This window comes from Lissotriton helveticus, chromosome 1_1 (assembly GCF_964261635.1).
Source record: "Lissotriton helveticus chromosome 1_1, aLisHel1.1, whole genome shotgun sequence".
In the NCBI taxonomy this organism is placed as follows: Eukaryota; Metazoa; Chordata; class Amphibia; order Caudata; family Salamandridae; genus Lissotriton; species Lissotriton helveticus.
This window is the reverse complement of record NC_136057.1, coordinates 1,654,471,939-1,654,492,182: the sequence shown is the minus strand read 5'-3', so window position 1 is coordinate 1,654,492,182 and position 20,244 is coordinate 1,654,471,939. Positions and strand designations below refer to the sequence as shown.

The following is a 20,244-nucleotide window of genomic DNA, read 5'->3' as shown; positions in this document are numbered from 1 at the left end:
CTCGCTCACCCATTTACATTTCCTCCACCGAGGGGAGACACTGAAGTTTCATCGCGGTGGGAATAATGTGATTATATTTCTTCTGATGCTTGATACGGGGTGCTGTGGTGTGGAGTATGTCTTTTAAAGGGCCCAGTGTGGAGCCTTTAAAGCCATTCAGAAGGGCATTGTGACCTTCCATGTGCAATAGTAGAAGGGTTTGGAATGCGTTCCGAAATCTTTTTCTTTTTTAGTATAAAAATCTAGTACCAGGTTGTTTTGGTTTTCTTTGTGATTTGTTTCGTGAGGGTGAGGTTGATGTTGAGGTTAAATCCAAGGAATCTAGCATTCATAAAGGGTGGGGTTTGTTCAAAGAAGTGGACCAACAGGTTTATCTACATCTCATTGAGCCAACTTTGGACTAGTTATTGCTTGTTATTCTTGGCAAGAAGATGGAATTCTGTGTTGGTGGGATAAGCATCAGGTTGGGGCTGGGCACTGTCCCTTGTGCCCATGTGTTCCTACCTGACCTCCTCCATTACTCGCTCACCCATTTACATTTCCTCCACCAGCGCTCCCTCCTGCTCAATCTCTCCATTAGTTTGCTTTCCACCCTGCGCTCCTCCGTACAGCTTCCAACATACTAGGGCCCATCGTGCTGCATCTGCCCTGCCCTCTGTCACTTCCCCATGCCGTCTTGCTGCTTCCTAAACCCCTTCTCTTTCATGAATAGGATGCCCGCTCGTCGTATTCTGCCCAGCACCCCCGACGCTCCACGTTGCAATCTCTCACCTGTGTTTCTCCCTTTGCACTTGAACCCCAAAGAAGCTGTGGATAATTGGATCAGCTTTGTCAGAGAGTAAATAAACTGCATGACTTTTGGATCAACAACGCTGGGGAACAAATACATCAGCACCATCTCTAAAGGGGCACAGTGGCACTCCTGGAGGCTCCTAAGACCTACAATCATGGCCAGGGGTGTCACAGTGGAGGAGGTCAGGCCCCTTCCTTTCTTTTACTGAAGTGAACTGCTCACCCCAGCTGTGCTTCTGCCCTCTCATAGACACTGCAAAATAGTCGCTCCATTCTGCTCCACAAGTTTTAGATGTGACTTCAAGGATTCAACAGTTTTACAACATTACAATTGTTTGGTCTCACCTTAGAGAGGAAAGAATGTTAGCAGTCCCTAGGCTACAGCCTAGTAAGGCCCACATTCCTTTAAGTAATGAGAAAAGGGTGGGATGGGGGAGAGGTCTCTAAAAGGGGTGTGGTCCAAGTATTTAAGAGTGTGGCTTAACAAACGTGTACTATAATCCTGTGCTTTCTTTACACGTCATGCTGCCTGACCAGTATTAAGGCTCCTCTTGATGATTTTCTGCTATTGATTCCATACATATCACATACACCTAAAACAAGGCCGACCTATTGGCTCTGTGATTGCTAGTTAACTGTTACATATAAAGATGCTACAACCATGATTTCTTGTACATTTTGAAATGGTAATTATAAATGGGACATATGTGACCATTACTATGTGCGCAATATAGAGAGGCTAAGGATTGGGGGATCATGTAATATGAACAATGTTATGGCCCACTGACTCACACTGCCTTCAGCCTCAGCTCCTGAGCTCCAGTCATGCCCCAACATGAACACCCTCTCACAACCAGAACACACCTGGACTCCTAAATGCGACTCCTCTCACATGTACCACACAAGCATTGGAGAACACAATTGCTCAGCATTTCTTAGACCAGACATCTTTGTTTTGCTCATATTTAGTAAATTATAATTACAATGCAAAATTACACTAAAGAGAGTTTACAAATGTTATCAATATCAAAGTCTTTACTTATGTTAAATATGCAGTGAATATACAGTATCATATTGCTAAAACTATCGGCAAAACCAGGATGTCCCAAAGAGGATACCTATCAGCTTTGCCAATGCTTGCTTTTTTCTACTTGTGTTGTGTGTGACCCATCCAGATCCTTGTATGCATTCTATTTTTAAAAGCCTTTGTTGAGTCCAAAGCAATCACCAGCTCCTGTTTTGTCTCTTGGCACCAATCCAAATTTGATTTTAATATATCTCTGAGCTGTCTAGTGTGCACAATTATTTTCAGCTGTAGCTGTAACAGATTCTTGCTATAAAGCCTGCATTAGACCATTGACCTTTCATGATATTTCCAGTGGGCCCGAGTCCCAATAGGCCACTAGGATAACTGCTTATTTACATTAACCAAAGAACTAAGGGCCAGGTGTAATAAGACAGGATTCACAAAAAGTGGACGCAATTTGTGCAGTGACTATTGGCAAATCCTGTAGTATTTTGTAACGGGAAGGGGTATGTTGAGGACCTGTAGGAAATTCACCTTTTTCACATGGTGAACTGGTATTTATCATCTTTTGCTGGACCCTATATTTATGCTGGCTCTAGAACTCTGTACACCTTACCTCACTTAACCAGTAAAAAGAGTCAGTACTCCTCCTCTAAACATGGTTGAATTGTCACATCCAAATTAGTATATTTAACTTACCTAAAAGTCCATTGTATATGGTACAAAGTGTATGAAGGGCCTGTAAGTTAAATGTCATTAGTGGACAGCAGCACCTATTGTGCCATCTACTACAGTGACAGTGTAAAACTTGGCATCAGGCATACCAGCGTAGCCTGATTGTAGCAGTATACAACCTTAAATTTGACATGTCAAAATAAAGGCTTTTTACAGCTTAAAACCTCCCTTTTAAATATGCATAAGACATGCCTATGCAGACCTAGTCACCCAAAAGGTTGGGTGCATGCTATTTAAAAGTAGGACGTGTAGAAATTCAATGATAACAGGTCTTTACATGTATTATCATACAAAAGCTATTTATCACTGTGGTAGTCATAGCTGTCCAACGTAGAAACAGATGAAAATCATAACACAGAGTACAGAATAAAATCCTAAAAATTTATCTCGAATAATGGGACTAACTACACAATAATTAAAGGACTATTTTTAGTCTGATTTTTAATAAATATTAAGGAAAAGTAACCTTTAGAAAGTTACCTTTTCACGTCCAGAAGCCTCTGAACGCTCATCTCCATTTGCTCTCCCACTTCCGCCAGTCAGTAGTTAGCATTTGAATAGGTGTAAATGAGTGTGAAATGTCGCCCTTGAGCAATTAAAAGGCGGACCTGAATGGGAAGAGATGACCGATCTGAACTTGACAGAATATGCAGGGTGAAGCTGTGAGCATCCTTTTTGACATTCCAGCATCAAAGTGTGTTTGAATGTCAAATCCTGCTTGAAAGGTATGCTGGGGTTTTACTTATAACACTTAGGGAACAATTCAAAGAGGCTACCCCTGTCACAGGCAAATGTTAGCCGACACCTGGGCTGTGCCCGTCCATTGTCCCCCCCAACCAAGTAGGCTCCAATCACAGTGGGCCTTTTTTTATATTACAGTGTCAAATCCTGCTAGAGTGTAAAACCCTACGTGACCGGTCTGCTGGGGTTTACAAATAATACTAGGGGTGCGCTACAAAGGTCGAGAACAGGATGTGGAAGGAGTTCTTGTGTATCTACTGTTTGGCTGCTGGAAATCCACGCTTCGCTCTACCAGACTTCTGTGTCCAGGTTTATTGGGGATACAGTGGCTGCCTCAAACTGGATTTTAGTGTTAAATGTGAAAGGTATTACCATAGTACGCGTTCCACTCACACCCTCAGCCGTCAAAGCCCAAGTTTAGTGTAGCCAAAGACTTCCACCATCTTGGAAATGCCTAGATTGAGTAGGGTTAGCCATGAGATCTTTTACTGGGTTATTTAGGGTATGCCAAGGAGTAATTCCTAACCACTATCTTTAGTCAGACATGAATGTGGCACCTCCAGGCACCCACTTCAGAACACTTCTTGACATGTGCAAAATCAGAAGAGGGCTGAACTGTTGCTCTCTGAGAAGTGAGAAAATTCAAGAAGCCTGGAATTGAACCCCCCTCTTTTACTCAGGACAAAGAAGTTAGCTCTAAGGGCATAAGGCTTACCTCCTGTTAAATTTAAAGGGATACAACAAGCTACGAGAGGCCTTTTCCTGCAACTGCTCAGCTGTCCAGTAGCAACAAGAGCTGTACTTGACTCTGTCTGACACCCTGTGAGTCTTTAAGTGTCTCCCTAAGGTCCTGGGGGCTTTAGAAGGGTAATCTTGTGGTGGATTGTGACTTAGAGGACTAAAGTCAGAAGGCAAAATCTTCGACCAGGACAAACCTGGTTGGAGTTTCTGACCACACTCCATCGTGTTCAGCCTCATTTTGCACGTAGGTCCCAGAATATTTCAGCCGTTTACTTTTATTGGCACTTTATGCTTTTTGAGCTATTCCTAATTCAAACATTTAAATTTATATGTCCAGTTCCCCTTACTGTATTTTTGTCATCTATATGTTGTTTTATAAAATTTTACTCTGTTCCTCTAATTTGGTTTGGGATTCTTATTGTGTTGCATTTCAACATTATTACTGTTTTGATACTGCATAAATACCTTACACATTGCCCTAATTTAAGCCTGTCTGCTCTGTGCCAATGCTACCAGACGGTTGAACTTAGGTTAAGTAGCTGACTTTGAAGGTTTACCCTTATAAGAGTTGTGAATATTCCTTGAAGTACGTAGTCACCGTTGCCAATTAATAATCCAGTTTCTTAAAGGACCTCGTCCAATTTGAGATCGGGTTATCACTATCTTTCAGTAGTCAGTAAAATATTAATGTTTTGTTTCCGGATTACTGTCCAAAACATTAATACATACCATAATAAATTGCTGTTTGAAAATGAAACCCTATATACGCCTTCTCCAAATAGTGATTCTAAACAGTTTCCTAAACCCATTTAGCGATTTGATAACATCTTACCGAATTGCTGAATGGGTTTAGTGCAGTAAAAAAAAACATTTCGAATCACAGAGTTTGTGACCAGAAAAAGCATGTGTACACCTGGCACCAAGTTTTAAGCTGAACGTCTGGAATTTCATTGAAAAGTTAAGATTTCCTTCCTACACTCCACATACATATCTGAAATATGCCCTGTGACACCAATTTCATACCCTGCACCAATGAGCTCCACCAACCCTCCAAAAAGCCCTCAAAAGCTAAAAGACTAACGTCACATCGGCCTACAGACCAGACTTGAGCATGGAACATGACTTGAGTTTGCAATGAAGAATATCAAGTGGATGCGGTTTTAACGAAATGTACCCGCTTTTCCAAATCACACCTCTTCTATTTGTAAGCCTTATAAATAACATGTGACATGTTATTTATAAGGCTTACAAATAGAAGAGGTGTGGTGCTAAGTGCTGCAAAACCAACAACAACCTTCATTCGCTGGACAGTGGCTATCCATCAGCCCTATTACAAGACACCTACTTTCCTGACGGATACAAATGTATTTCCGGCTGCTTAAGATTAATGCTTTTGAGAAATGTGGCTGGTCTTGAAAGATTGACTCATCTGATGCACTACCTGTCCGAAATGTGTGTAAAACAGGTGGCTTCTTTTTTTTGTTGCCAGAAATGCATTATTTGACAATTATTAAAATATCTTTCTATGGCACACCATATGCATCTTGGGAGTTGCACTCCCACCAACAAGCCTACCGCCGCCTGCTACTGCTGCGAGTAGAGCTAGTTAACACTTACTTGCAATAGTTAAACTAAAGAACAGCGAGTACTCTGTAGCAAACAGGAACCATTTATGTAACACACACTTACTGTATATAAGGGGAAACATCCATCACAACGCAACTTTTATGACGCACTACCACTACAACGCAGGATTTTCAACGCAAGTCATTACAACGACTTGCGCTGGAGGGCGCTGTAGGATAGGGAATAGTTTAATTTACTATCCAAAACCTTCCCTACTATCCACGGGGACTGGAGTTGGCATAGTAAATTAAACTATTCCACTATCCAGCACCCCCCAACGCAAGTCGTTGTAACGACTTGCGTTGTAAATCCTGCGTTGTAAAGGCATGCGTAGTAAAAGCATGCGTTGTGATTACATACATCCGTATATAAGCAGCCTTTGCCATTTCATCCTTCAGCGGAGCCTCTCTTCCTACTGCATAGTGCATCTGTGAGAGTTATGAGTTTTCACTTCACGTGAGAGAAACTCTTTCAAACAGGTTTCTTTCTGTTATATAGGGAGAGTAAATCATGTTGGTCAGGTAGCCCAGGAAATAGCCAGGAGCACGGCACCAAGTTTGGCAAAGTAAGGAATTCCTAAGTAACACAAAACTCCTGTGACAATATTCAAGGAAATCCAATGACTGATAAACTTCCCATCATTAATCCTGAAGAGCAACTTAAGCTAGGTGGAAGCTGGAGACTTGCTCCTACTGGTAAGGCTTCACAAATGACTGAAAAGAACTAAGTAGTAAGCAGCTACTCAAGAACCTGAGGGAGGACCCAATAACAGAAACATGGTGCATGTGAAGGAAAGGGGCCTGGTTGGCAAACTAGTTGGCAAGGGAAGAACCCACCAACAACAGAAGTTACCAGACACATAATTAAAGGAGCACTGTCATAAAGATTGCCAGAATATGGATATTGATAAATCATCAACCCGGACGTCAATGATAGCCATCTCTGATTGATAAATTGGTTATTAGGGAACCTAAGGTTAGAAAAAGGTGGCCATTTTGAATCAGAAAGGAACAGTAGCCATGCATAAGGTAGACAGTGTGATGAGCATATAATCCCCTTCGCTGCCCTGGTGGGCATCCTCCACACCCACCAAAAACTGTCAAGTGGGGACCACTAACAACTCGTGGTGAAGACAGAGAAGCAGAATGTAATTTACTGCTGACAGGATACCCCAAGGTCCCTAGGTACCCATAGGTAAGTATTGGCATTACGATGCCCTGAGGAGGATATTGAAGTAGGAAGCTGGCTCAAGGTCATGTCACTTCCTGTGGGGATGGATGCTGGGGAATATGTTTTGTCTTTTGATTCATCGTTTAAAGATGGTTTTGGCAGGAAAACAATGATTTTACCTCCTGTAGCATTGGATGTAGGGAACTGCAGTAATATTCATTATCCTTCATTCTACGGCCCCTCAAAGGCGAGGTTCCTATCAGCAGTGAACTGAGGTGTAACTGAAGAATTCACTCCAAGCCCCAAAGAAGCCTTGAGTATTATTAGTGGCAGGGTAGGGCAAAGCAGTGACCTAAAGTGCCAGCCACCTTTTTAGGTGTTGTAGGAGTATGGATTCACTTAAGAGACACTTCACAAGAGTTGTCTTGCTGTGGGTGCCCATAAAATAACAAATACAAGAAAGAAGCGACTAAACCAGTTAGTGTGAGTGAAATGTGTGAAAATCATAAGGATGCCATTGGGGGCTGAAAACTCAGCTGCGCATTGTTCAGCAGCTGCAGCTGGTGAACGTCTTAAGGGTGTGATAATGCTGCCGAGCAGCCCCTGTGGCTTATTGTGCTCTGCAGTCATTCTGAGAGGAGTGGGTGTAAGCATTGTTACTTTGGGACAAATTGGTTAAGTTTCCCCAAGTAAAATTTGGAGTAAGCCTCCATCTCGCCCCACATATGCTGTTTGAGTAAAACCTAATGGGACTTGTTAAAGCGCCATATTACATAATGCTTTTTATATGGGACAAAAAATGGGGCAACCTTATATGGCACTGTGTTGGAAAAACATCTGTAGAAATGATGCCTTCACATTTTTCAAGTAAAAACATAATGCAAAAATTATATGGAGTCTATTTACTAAATTCTCATGCATGGCCGCAGCCAAACATGCTGCACTCTGTGATAAGGAGACAGTAGGAAAGCACCATATCCACAGAGATATGGCTGGCTCACCTTCTCTCCCTAGTTGAGGAACAACCTGGCAGCTGACACCACGCACTCACCTTTGCACCACAGTGCAAAGGTGTCTGTGTAAGTCTAATATATAGGTTTTGTGCTGGAAGCGTATCCTATGCTAGCAGTAACTTAACCCCTTCGCTGAGGCGGCAATTCCGCCGCAGCGCTAGGGGGAGGGGGGCCGCGCGGCCCTCCCATGCTCGTGAAGGAACCGTTCCGTCACGAGCCTCGGGCGCGCTATGCTTGTGGCGGAGCAGTTCCGTCACGGCCCCGCCCGCTCAATAGAACGCGCCACGCAGGCGCAAAATCAGCGCCGCGCAGGCGCGCCGAGCGGGCCGTGACGTAACCTCTCCGTCACCAGCACAGTGCGACCGAGGCTGGTGACGGAGTGGTTCCGTCACCAGCATGGGAGGGGTTAAAAAATGTTCTTACTTTGCATGTGTACCGTACAGCGCAGCACACATGCAAACTAGAAAAATAATGGAGTAGTAAAAACATTTTTCCTTGATATAAAAGGATGTTATTTTTTTATGCAAAACCCTGTGTACTTTTTTTTTGTAGATAGAGTTTTGTGTAAAAGAAATGCGGGTAGTTGTATAGGGAACACCCATGCATGGCTCCCTTGGCATAAAGTAATGCAAAGCATCACTTGAATTTCAAGTCAATTTCAAGTGCAGAAAAAGCCTTGCGCTGTAAAGTAAAATTGGAAAAAATGATTATGCGTCAATTTGTATCACTTTTGTGACTCAAACATGACACAACATCTCAGTAAATATTAGTCTATATGTTTGGGACACAGAACAAAGAATGTACAATGCACTCACTGAAACAAAGAAAGGCAAATTAATAAATATTTATTAAAAAAATACATTCAGATTTCTTAAATAATCCATGTCATGTCTGCTGTTTATTTACATTCTGGCCTTCATAGTCCGGCATTTATGACCAGAAGCAGAATTTTATGTACCAAAAATAAAATGTAAGGAAGCAACTACGACTGGATAAACTAGTCGCCCCTTTCAGGGGCACCTTGGGGTCTGTATTAATGTTGACACAGGCTTTTCATTAAATAACAATCTTCTTGCATTTTTCTAGGTGCTTCAAAAACTGGGCAAAACGGTAGAAACCAGGGATGAACAGTTTGAGCAGTGCGCATACACCTTCAATCAGCAGCAGGTAATGGGTCAGCAAGGCTAACATGATTGGGACGTAGGTTGGCTGGTAGGAAGTGGCATTTCAGGCCCAGAATGACACAACATTTGCAACTACTTTGACTCCTGATATAAAATCTCAAGTCCAAATTCAAAAGTTACTGCATATTGGAAATCACAGGGTCACTGTACTCTCCACACTTCTTTAAAAACAACAACCATTCATAAAATTGATGACATCATTGCTTTTGGTTTTCCTTTATTTGCTCGTAAACCTTGAATTTTTAGATCTAGACCGTTTCATTTTAGGAAAGCACTATATATACTAACCTATAAGGGCTACAACCTCTTCTTCGTCCATGGGTTAGTTTTGTGCGAGTCATGTTTTACTTCTACCCCTTACGGCACAAAGCATGGGACATTGGGTCAGCCCACTTTAGCCATTGCCTAACTTCACTGTGAGTGATGGCAATCTGCCCTTTCATGAGAAGCACATCCGCACTCAAAGTCGTTTCCTTTAGTGCTAGGAACACCTACAGGAATGTATGTTTTTTGAAACCCCCAATTTTTTTTAGTATTGAGCCAATGTTTTTTTTGTTTTTTTAAATATTGGCGAGTGGCCTGCTGCTCCTGCACCAATAGCATTTTATTAAAAGCACTACAAACCAAAACGGGCACTGAAAAAGCCGAAAAGGCTGGCACTCAGCGCTAGACTTATGCTTGCCAATGCTTTCTTATGTGGATGGCACCAGACTTGTCTCGGTTTAAATAATGTTGATGCCACTGCCAAGTGATTTCAGACTAACTGAAAGTCTGTGAATGATATCAAACTGTGACCGGTGACACTGGTGTTTGGTAGCAGCTGCCTCACCTTTCAATTCTTTTGGTCCTCTGAGTTGAGCATCTGCCTGACTCAAGACCATACAATACAGATCCTTGGATTCCACCTTGCTGTGACCTTTCTTCAGACCAGGGATAGCAATGTCCTATTCCTGTTTTCAATAATAACCAATCTCAATGAAGATCTTATTAGCTTTTTCAAGAGAGGGCAATGTTTTGGCCACCACTGTTTTCAGTAGGGTCTACAACAGGCAACGTTTTGCTTTTTTATGAAGGTACCGTCATAATAAACTTCGCTTGGAATGGGGATGTCGAAACATGTATACTAGGAGTGTATGAGTTGTGTCTGTAAGTCAACAGCCCACTACCTAAGAACTCTTGATTGGCTCACAACTGAAGAACAAGTGGCCTGGAAGAGACATGGCCCTTAAGTATCAACGTATTTTTCCATAGACACAGAATGGTTAAATCCCTTTGATGCATCAGTTAGCTGTTTACTCTTTGCACAGCTGCCCCTTGGTTTTTAAGAAATAAGCTTTGGCCTTTATTACTGACCCTTACATTGAGATCTCTCACACTGAACATCCTGCAAGTTTCTGAGTCAAGAAGAACAGGTAAGGTGTTTATTTGTCTTCTGTTTATGGTTGGATTTTGTGGAAATTCTTGCCCATGAGTTTCGAATGGAATAATCACTATTGAGTTCTTGAGTTTCCAGAAGAAAAAAAACGTTTCCGTTCAAAGACTTAAGGAAGAGATGTTGCTAAATCCACAACCACTACACACCATAGACATTTACATTTCACTGCCACATCGATACAACACTGCATCAACACCAAATGATTTGCATGTATTCAACCACCACAATAACAGATTATCCCCATCTTCACATTGTTATTTTCTTTATGTCCTCTGGTAAACTATTACACTGTCAAAGTGTACTAAAGTGGCTAATTCCGACTTTTAAAAGAGTATATCCTAACCTTAGTACTCAACCTCACTTCTGGTTAGAGTTCATAACCCCAAACCCTACCTCAACCTCTAAACCTAAGCCAACACTTATGGCTAAACCTAACCCCAACCCAAATTCCTGATCCCTTGTTGAAATGCATTTAAAATGTTTAAATAAACAATATAAATGTTAACAATATAATGATGGAGGACTACACAAATATGGTAATATGACTAGCTACTTCTTAATTATAAGTTTCTGAGAATTTCTATTCAAGTCCGATCACTTTCCTCAGCTTCCCGAGGTAATTTGCTGCAAGTAAGGGTAGCTGCAAGAGAGCGAGAAAGAAAGATAGGGGAAGAAGATAGAGAAAAGTGGTAAAATGGTAGGAGGAAAAGGAGAGAGAGAGAAAATGGATGGGATGAAAGAGAGTGACAGCACGAGAAGTTGAAGGGAGCAGTACCTAAAGTATCAATTTGAAGGATTACCACCTGAAGGTCCGATGAAAGCAAGCAAAAGAACATGATTCCATGGGCTATTGTTAATAAATGTTTCCTATTGAGTTGTACATATGCAGGGTGCAGTTGCTGAGGAAGCGAGCAAAAGATTTTGCTTACCTTAAGAAATGGGTTAGTGATAAGAATCTTTCGGATTTACAAAACTGTTTGTGATTTGCCAATGCAAGCCATGATCATGCCATGTTGAATTTGCAGTTTTGTGTATAAAACCCCCGGTTTTGAAAGATTGGGGACAGCTTTCCCTTTTCCTCCCAAGACTCTGTCCTATTATTCTGAGATTTGTCTCCTCAATAGAATGATGTCGTTCTCTTTAGAGTTTGACGCGGATTTAGGTTCTGACATGGTTTATGATTCTGTGTTTTATGTAAATCTACGTCTTTATGACTAAAATCTGCATTCCTCTTTATTTGTTCTATCAATGCTTCTATAATAAACCTCTTAAACCTAATTTTGATCCTGAACTCTGTTCATGAATGGTACCAGTTTCTAAAAATGGTTTTACTCTGCTAAATGTATTCGATTGAAGGGGGGGGTCTCTTGCCGCTAGATTAATGCAAGTCTTGCAGAGTTGAACTACTAAAGGTGAATTTTTGGGTTATACGATATCGGGGTTCAGGAGATTATTGGGGTTTGGCTTCAGCAGTGGAGGGGTTTAGAGTGGTGTGGAGTGGCGTAGAGTAGAGGGGTGTAGAGTAGTGTAGAGCAAAGTGGAGTGGCATACAGTAAAGTGATGTAGAGTAGAGTGGTGTGGAGTGGCGTAGAGTAGAGTGGAATCAAGTACAGTGGGGTAGAGTGTAGTGAGGTAGAGTAAAGTGGAACAGAGTGTAATGGCATTGAGTAGAGTGGCATAAAATGGAGTGGTTTAAAGTACCTTAGCTTGGAATAGAGTAGAAAGGCATATAGACGATTGGCATACCGTAGAGTGGCATAGACTAGAGTAGAATGGTGTAGAATGCCATTGCGTGGAGTAGCGTAGAGTGCCAATGAGTGGCACTATGTGAGATGGAGTGGCATAAAGTGGGGTGGAATGGCGTGGTGTATCGCAGAGTGGTGTAGAATAGAGTGGAGTAGATTTGAGTGGTCTTAGCAGATTGGTATAGATTGGAGTGCCATAGAATGGACTGGCACAGAGTAGAGTGGAGCCCAGTAGAGTGACAAAGAGTTGGGTGGAGTGGAGTAGAGTGACATGGAGTAAAGTTGAGCGGTGTAGAGTAGAGTTGCAAAGGGTAGAGTGGTGTAGAGTAGAGTGGAGTAGCATGTAACAGAGTGGAACTGAGTGGCGTGTTGTAGAGTGGCATGGAGTGGATTGGAGAGGCGTAGAGTGGAGTGGCATGGAGTAGTACAGTTGTGGGTGTAAGTAACTAAATTGTGGGTAAAGCGTCAATAGAGATGGCAAATAGGGTGAAAGCAACTTACATAAGAAGCAGTATGCCTGTATTAAATGTAGGAAAGCACATTGCATGTCCAGAAGTAATACTAAAATGCTTCTAATAAAATAGTGTGTTGCAAAAAGACAAGGAAGAACACGTGTACTTGGTCGATGCTCCTTGGAGGAGCCAACACAAGAAAGGAAGTAACAATGAAAACAACTAACGGTATGCTGTAGGGGGGTTGTATGCCCACTGGATTGTAAGTAAAACGCCTTACAGTGCATGCGCTGTGTAAGTGAAACCTAAAAACTGTAAACAAGAGCAACAGCCATAATAGAGATGGGTTTGAAAATGTAATGCATCAGAGAAATAGGCTCAGTCCCTGATGCTCCAAATGATTGTGATTACACATCTAATGAGTGGTGACTCAGAATTGTTCGACAATACCATAAGGAACTGTGGTTGTTTACTTATTTGATTTCCCCTAGTTCCAGGTGGATAGCAACCAGCTCCTGTGGCAGATTCTCTTGTTCATGGCTGAAGGGAAAAAACACAGAAATATGTCCAGAAGGTTTTTTGCAAATCACTTCTTTCTTCTTTTTCAGAATGAAGGATATAGACTATACAAGGACCTGAAAGCTATCCTGAATGCATCAAAAAGTGAGCATTTTGACCATATCTCACAAACTATTATTTTCCGGAATGTGTAGATACAGATGTGTGATTAAGATTATACACGCAAGAAACAGTTTGGACAGATTTTATAACACCACATTTAATTCACAACATTTGCAAGTCACCAAATTTGTAACTTTACTATAATCTTTTCTTAAATTGTCTACCAAACTTGGAGAAACATCCTTAACCATCTTTATAACCATCCTCTATCATTCTCTTTTCCCGTGACAAATGTCATTTTTGGGTAAGTACAAAATGTGCTGAATAAAATGATTACCCCTGGACAGTGGGTCAGGGTGCCAGCTGTATCTAACTGTGCTTTGAAAAGCCCAACAGCCCCAGTTCTGGTAGCACAATGAAGCACTAATGTTAAAAATATCTATTAACCTTGCGGCCTCAAAGGGAAGACTCTCACAGATACTAGGCACTCACCGCAAAATGTCCATAGGTACTGATGAAAGGCCCTACTATTTTAAAACTCGATGGCACTTATTGTATTGATGGTAGGTGTATCCAACCCAGGTTCAAGCCTAAGATCTTCAGGGTAGACATACATTTGTACAGCAGGCACAACCTTATGAGCTCGAATCAGATGTGTTGGGCTAGGGTTACCACGTGCTGGAAAGGAAAAAAGAAAAGTCGTTAGAAAGTACTGAAATAAACAAAAATTGAGGATATTTAGACTAACCTTTAATCTAAAAAGAATGATACTTTAAAATAAAGTTAAAATTACAAAACATAAATGGTTGGTAGGTGACTACTCTCTTTGTAACCTAGGGACATGTTTGCAAGCCGCTATCGCCACCACAATGTCACTTTTCTCAACGTTGTTGTGGCAATAGGGACATCGCCTTATTCACAAGGCGGCTTTAAGCCACTTAACACTATACTTAGTGTGAAAGGGGCGGGCAATAGGTGTTGTGGTGGGCGTTCCACCGCAACACCCATTGATTTTGTCACTGCCCCATATTTACAAGGGTGCCGTAAATATGGGGCAGCTCCAAAAGTTAAACCAGGGAAAACCTGGTCTTACCCCGGCACAACAAGGAGAAATGTTTAATTTCTCCTTGTTTTTGCTGTTTCAATGTGTGGTGCGTTGTGAAGCACACATAGAAACAGCAAAACGCCATGTGCAGGAAGATATCCCTTCCTGCACATAAACAATTAACAATAAATAACATTTTGCGATTTCTACTTGTGTTGCATTAGGCAACACACATAAAAGTTTCAAAATGCCATTTCAGGGTGTTTATGTGCAGGAACAATCATTCCTGCACATAAACAATCATTACCCTCAACACAGGCTCCCTTGCACCATTGTGCAAGGGTGACTGCATTGACTCTAGGCGGCTAAATTAGTGCCAGCGCATGGGGAAACGCAAGGCTGCATCGTACTCTTGTAAATACAGTGCAGCCCTGCATTTCAGGAGTGGTACAGCGTGGCGTAAAGCCTTGGAGGCTAATGCAGTGCTTGGCCACTTCCTTATAAATATATCCCTTGGTTTGAAAGGGTGAAAAGGTGAGTAGATGGCGGTCTCTTCTTCATTTAAAAGGTTTGAAATCTAGAAAAGATATTATTTTCATAAATTAATAATTAATGCATAACTCAAAGGAGAACAAATGTAAAGCATATATCAGTACCTAAACAGTTAGTAAGTAACATGACACAATACAAATTCCACTCCAATTTATAAAAAATTGTATGGAAAATGCTACTTACCAGTATGCATCTGTTCTTGGCATGTAGAGCTGCAGATTCACACACTATGCATTAGATCGCCATCTGGTGTTGGGATCGGATGTTTGCACCTTGTTGTTGTCTTGGAAGAAGTCTTTGTAGTCACGAGACAGGTGACTCCTCCCTTGGACGATAGTGCGCATGGGCATCGACTCCATCGTTAGATTGTTTTTAGCCATTTTGGGAAATGATGGAGTTAGTAGAAAAGAAAGAGATGTCCATGTGTGTGTATCTAAATAAGATAAACTGGAACAGATACAGGTCCCGGGGAGGTGGGTGGGCATGTGTGAATCTGCAGCTCTACATGCCAAGAACAGATGCATACTGGTAAGTAGCATTTTCCGTTCGAGGCATATGATTTGCTGATCACACACTATGCATAGACTGTACAGCAGTGTCTCCCTTAGGGATGGTCACCTGTATCGGTTGCAGAAGTTTGAGAAAGAGTTTTAAGAACAGCTTGGCCTACAGCAGCTTGTTGTTTGGCTTGCACGTCAACACAATAGTGTTCAGTGAAAGTGTGTGTTGTAGACCATGTTGCTGCCTTACAAATGTCTTCTAGGGGAATGTTTCTTAAGAAAGCCATAGAGGCCCCTAGTTTGCTTGTGGAATGAACTCTAGGGGGAATTGTTAATGTGTGTTTAGCCTTTTCGTGGCACACTTGGATACATTTAACAATCCAACTTGCAATTCCAGCTTTGGAGATAAGATTGCCTTTGTGAGGTGGAGAAAAAGCTATGAACAATTGTTTTGCGAAAAGATTTAGTCCCATCAATGTAATATAGCAGTGCTCTTTTGAAGTCTACTGTGTGAAGAGCTCTGTCTGCTACAGAGTGTGGGTTTTGGAAAAACACTGGTAGCTCCACTGATTGGTTAAGGTGAAAAGAGATGACTTTAGGAAGAAATTTGGGATTTGTTCTAGGAACTAAGAATGGTTAAAGCCTGGATCTCACTTACCCTTCTGAGAGAGGTAATTGCAATAAGGAAAGCTACTTTCATGTGAGGAACTGAAGTTCACATTTATGTAGAGGTTCAAATGGGGGTCCCATATAGCCTAGTGAGTACAATGTTGAGATTCCATACTGGAGAGGGTGGCAATCTAGGAGGAAGGATTATTTTAAGGCCCTCCATAAACGCTTTAATTGCTGGTATTCTGAACAGTGATAAGTGTTGTCTGTTCTGTAAGTAAGCGGCAAGTGCTGCCAAATGTAGATGTATAGATGAGTATGCTAGATTACATTTTTGCAGATGTAGTAAATAGCAAATAATGTTTTGGATGGAAGCATCCAGTGGATTGATATGATTGTTATTGAAGTATATGGCAAATCTCTTCCATTTTGCTGCATAGCAAGCTCTGGTGGTAGGGTGCCTAGCTTCCTTAATGATATTCATACAGTCTGGTGGAAGGTTAAGGTAGCCGAACTCTAGGACTTGAGGAGCCAGATTGCCAGGTTCAATTGTGTTGGATCTGGGTGTCTTATCTCTCCATGGTTCTGTGTTAGTAGTGATGGGGAGAGGTGTAGTCATTGGTGTGGGACCACTGAGAGTTCCAACAGAGTTGTGAACCATGGTTGACGTGCCCATGTGGGAGCCCCTAGGATCATTTTTAGAGACTATTGTCGGATTTTGTGTACCACTAGTGGAATCAGTGGGAGTGGTGGAAAAGCGTACGCAAATTTACCTGACCAGTTCATCCATATCGCATTGTCCTTGGACAGCGGGTGTGGGAACCTGGCGGCGAAGGTTGGGCATTTTGCATTTTCGTGTGTGGCAAACAGGTTCATGTCTGGCTGGCCCGACATTTGGAAAAAAGGTAGAAGAACTTGTGGATGTGGGTCCCATTTGTGAATCTGTTGTGTTTGTCGACTTAACAGCTCTGCAATCTGATTGTGAACTCCTGGAAGGTGTTCTGCAAGCAGGTATATGTTTTTCAGAATGGCCCACCTCCAAATATTCTGCGCGAGCTGTGACAGCTGCGAGAATGTGTGCCTCCCTGTTTTTGTATGTAATACATGGCTGTCATGTTGTCCGTCCGGATCAGGACAGCTTTGTTTTGTACATGAAGTTGGAATGATTTTACCGCTTGGAATATTGCTAGCAGTTCCAGATGATTGATATGGAGCACTTTTTTTTGAGAGGTCCATTTTCCTTGAGTTGTGTGATTGAGGAGATGTGTTCCCCATCCTGTGAGTGATGCGTCTGTTGTTAGTACTATCTGTGGAACCGACTCAAGGAGTGGCCGTCCTTTGGAGACGTTTTTTGTGTTCCACCACTGCAGAGAGCGATGTGTGCTGCTGTCCACCAACGCCAGATCTGAAAGTTATCAGTAAGCTTGGTTCCATTGATGTGCTTGACATTCCTGTAAGGGACGCATCTAAAGTCTTGCTTAAGGTACAATGAATATGCAAGATGCCATCATACCTATGAGTTGCATGAACACTCTGGCTGATTGAGTATTGTATTTAAAATTTGTTGGTGAGAGCTTGTAAACTGGCTATCCAGGCTGGACTGGGATATGCTAGAACCGTGGAAGTGTTTATTGTAGCTCCCAGGTATTGATGTACATGAGAGGGTTGGAGGTGCGACTTGGTATAGTTGATTGTGAACCCCAAATTGTGCAGTGTTTGGATGGTTTGTTGAGTGTGTTGAACACACTGGTTGAGTGACTTGGCTTTTATCAGTCAGTCGTCCAGATATGGGAAGACATGGATTTGTTGTCTCCTTAGATGTGCTGCTACTACTGCTAGGTATTTGGTAAATACTCTGGGAGCGGTGGTGACTCAGAATGGAAGGACTTTGAACTGATAGTGTTGTCCATCCTCTACGAACCTTAGAGCAGGATGTATAGGAATGTGGAAGTAGGCGTCCTTGAGATCTAGTCTGGCAAGGAAGTCTCCTTGTTAGAGCAGAGGAAGCACTTGTTGGAGGGTGATCATGTGAAAATGATCTGAATGTTTATACAGCTTGAGGGGTCTGAGGTCTAGTATTGGCCTTAGGGATCCATCCTTTTTGGGGATTAGGAAATAGGGAGTATACCCCTGTTCCCTGATGTAGTAAGGGAACTGGCTCTATGGCATGCTTTTGAAGTAGTGAAAGAACTTCTTGTTTTAAAAGTACAAGATGTTCTGTGGACATTGGACGCTGCGTGGGTGGTATGTTTGGGGGTAGCTTTAAGTTCCAGGCAGTAACCATATTGGATAATTTGTCTCACCCACTTGTCTGTTGTGATGGATTCCCTTACAGGTAGGAACTGTGATAATCTTCCCCCGACTGGAGTAGAATGGTCTGGGGGACTGGAGGGAAGTCACTGTTTAACAGCAGGGGAAGTGCGAGTGTTGTTGTTGTTGTTGTTACCTCGGCCTCTCCCTCTGCTGTTATTTGCTCTATATCCTCCTCTTAAATATCCTCTATTGGGGGATGTTTGGGTAGTGTTTTTAAAAAAAGATGAGCTATCTGTGCTGATGTTTTTGGAGGCTCCTCTGTAAAAGGAGCAACAAAAAGAGCCACATGTGTGTGGAGACTGCAGCGCTCCCATGGACTTTGCAGTCTCAGTGTCTTTTCGAGCGCAGTGTCCACAGCCGGTCTAAAAAGTTGTTCTTGATTGAACGGCTGATTTAGGATGGTTGATTGGACCTCTTGCTTAAAGCCTGAAATACATAGCCAGGCCTGTCGTCTGAGCAGTACACTAGTATTAATTGACCTAGAAGCAGTATCTGCTGCATCAAGTGCTCATTTAATTGAGGCATTTGTTATTAATTTAGGTCATTTGCTTGAGTTTTGTATTGGTTTAGCAAATGTTGTAATAGGATCTCTAATTGGTCGTAGTGGGCCCTATCGTATCTAGCCAGCAGTGCTTGAGTGTTGGCTATGCGCCAATGATTGGCTGCCTGTGCAGCTACGCTTTTACCAGATGCATCTAGTAATTTGGATTCTTTATCGGGGTGGTGCATCTCGGGAGGTTTGTGAATTGGCGCGCTTTCTAGCATTGGAAACTACTAGCGAATCTAAGGGGAGCTGACCTTTGATATAGGCAGGGTCTCCGGGAGCAGGTTTATATTTTTTATCGATTCTGGGATTAAGAATCCTGGCTCATACAGGATCTTTGAATATATCTGGGGCATGCTTAATGACCCCATTAATAATTGGTAAAATCTGTACAGTTTTTTGGGACTGTTCAAATGTGTCTAGAAGAAAATCTTCCTCTGGTGTGTCTGAGTGCATGGTCACCCTGTGAAAAACTGCAGCTCTATTAATAAGTTGCCCAAAACCAATATTATCGTCTGTGGGAGATGGTTTTGTTGGGTATGGTTGGGGGCTTGGGAGGTCTGTTGGATCTATTGGGTCGTTGTAATCCCAATCGTCCTGTGGTATATCGTCTGGATCTGTGTCCCTTCCCCCCTAAGTCATCATCATCATCATCATCATCATCATCTTGTGGTGGTGTATGTGGTGGAGAAGTTATAGGCTGAGGTGGAGTAACAGGCGTAGGGAGAGGAAGAGGAAGGCCAGGAGAAGAAGGATGCATAGGTGAAGTGGCACAGTCCTTCTTCTTGACAGGCACTGTAGGTTTTGATGGTACAGCTGTGACTTGTCCTGTTTTGGGATGATTATAGATCTTCTTTTAAAAATAAATGTTTTAGTAATCTTCATTAGCCTCTTTAAAACCCCATTCCATTTGCACCTGTGGATGGAGTAGTATAGTGCCCTTTTGTGCTGGAAATATATGGGAGAGAGGAAAGAAAGGACAGACATCAGCTTCGTCCTTGACTGCCCTCATTTGAATTTGAAGCACCGTCTTCTATCTTACACTCCCTATCCATCACACCCCGGCTCACCCCATGTGCCCAAGCATAGAATAGGGAGCATGGGGGGCGGGGGAACCAGACAGCCAAACGAGGCAGATAAGGCGTAATCATTGGACTACATTTTTCGAAGGTTGCTCACACCATTAAATTAAGGGGGACCAAAAAACAGACTTTTGGGAGGCCTTCATATCCAAACTGGCAACATACTTTATGGAAATTAGCTAATCAAGTAACTTGGGGGGGGGGGCGGGGGACTTAGCAATCCACTGTTTGCAAACTTCTCTTCGTGTCAATAGCATAGCATAATAAAATAACCTTGCCTTACTCTCTGTTAAACTTTCAGGAGAATCTATACTTCC

At 42.3% G+C, this 20,244-nt stretch overlaps 1 protein-coding gene across 1 annotated transcript in view; it reads left to right on the top strand.

The window, feature by feature from the left end:
* Positions 1-20,244, top strand: part of BIN2 (bridging integrator 2) — a 319,199-nt gene that overhangs the window by 68,826 nt on the left and 230,129 nt on the right. Inside the window, exons 2-3 of the mRNA XM_078688858.1 lie at positions 8,932-9,012; positions 13,270-13,324. Coding sequence (XP_078544984.1) covers positions 8,932-9,012; positions 13,270-13,324 — 136 coding nt within the window. The remainder of the gene's footprint in view (positions 1-8,931; positions 9,013-13,269; positions 13,325-20,244) is intronic.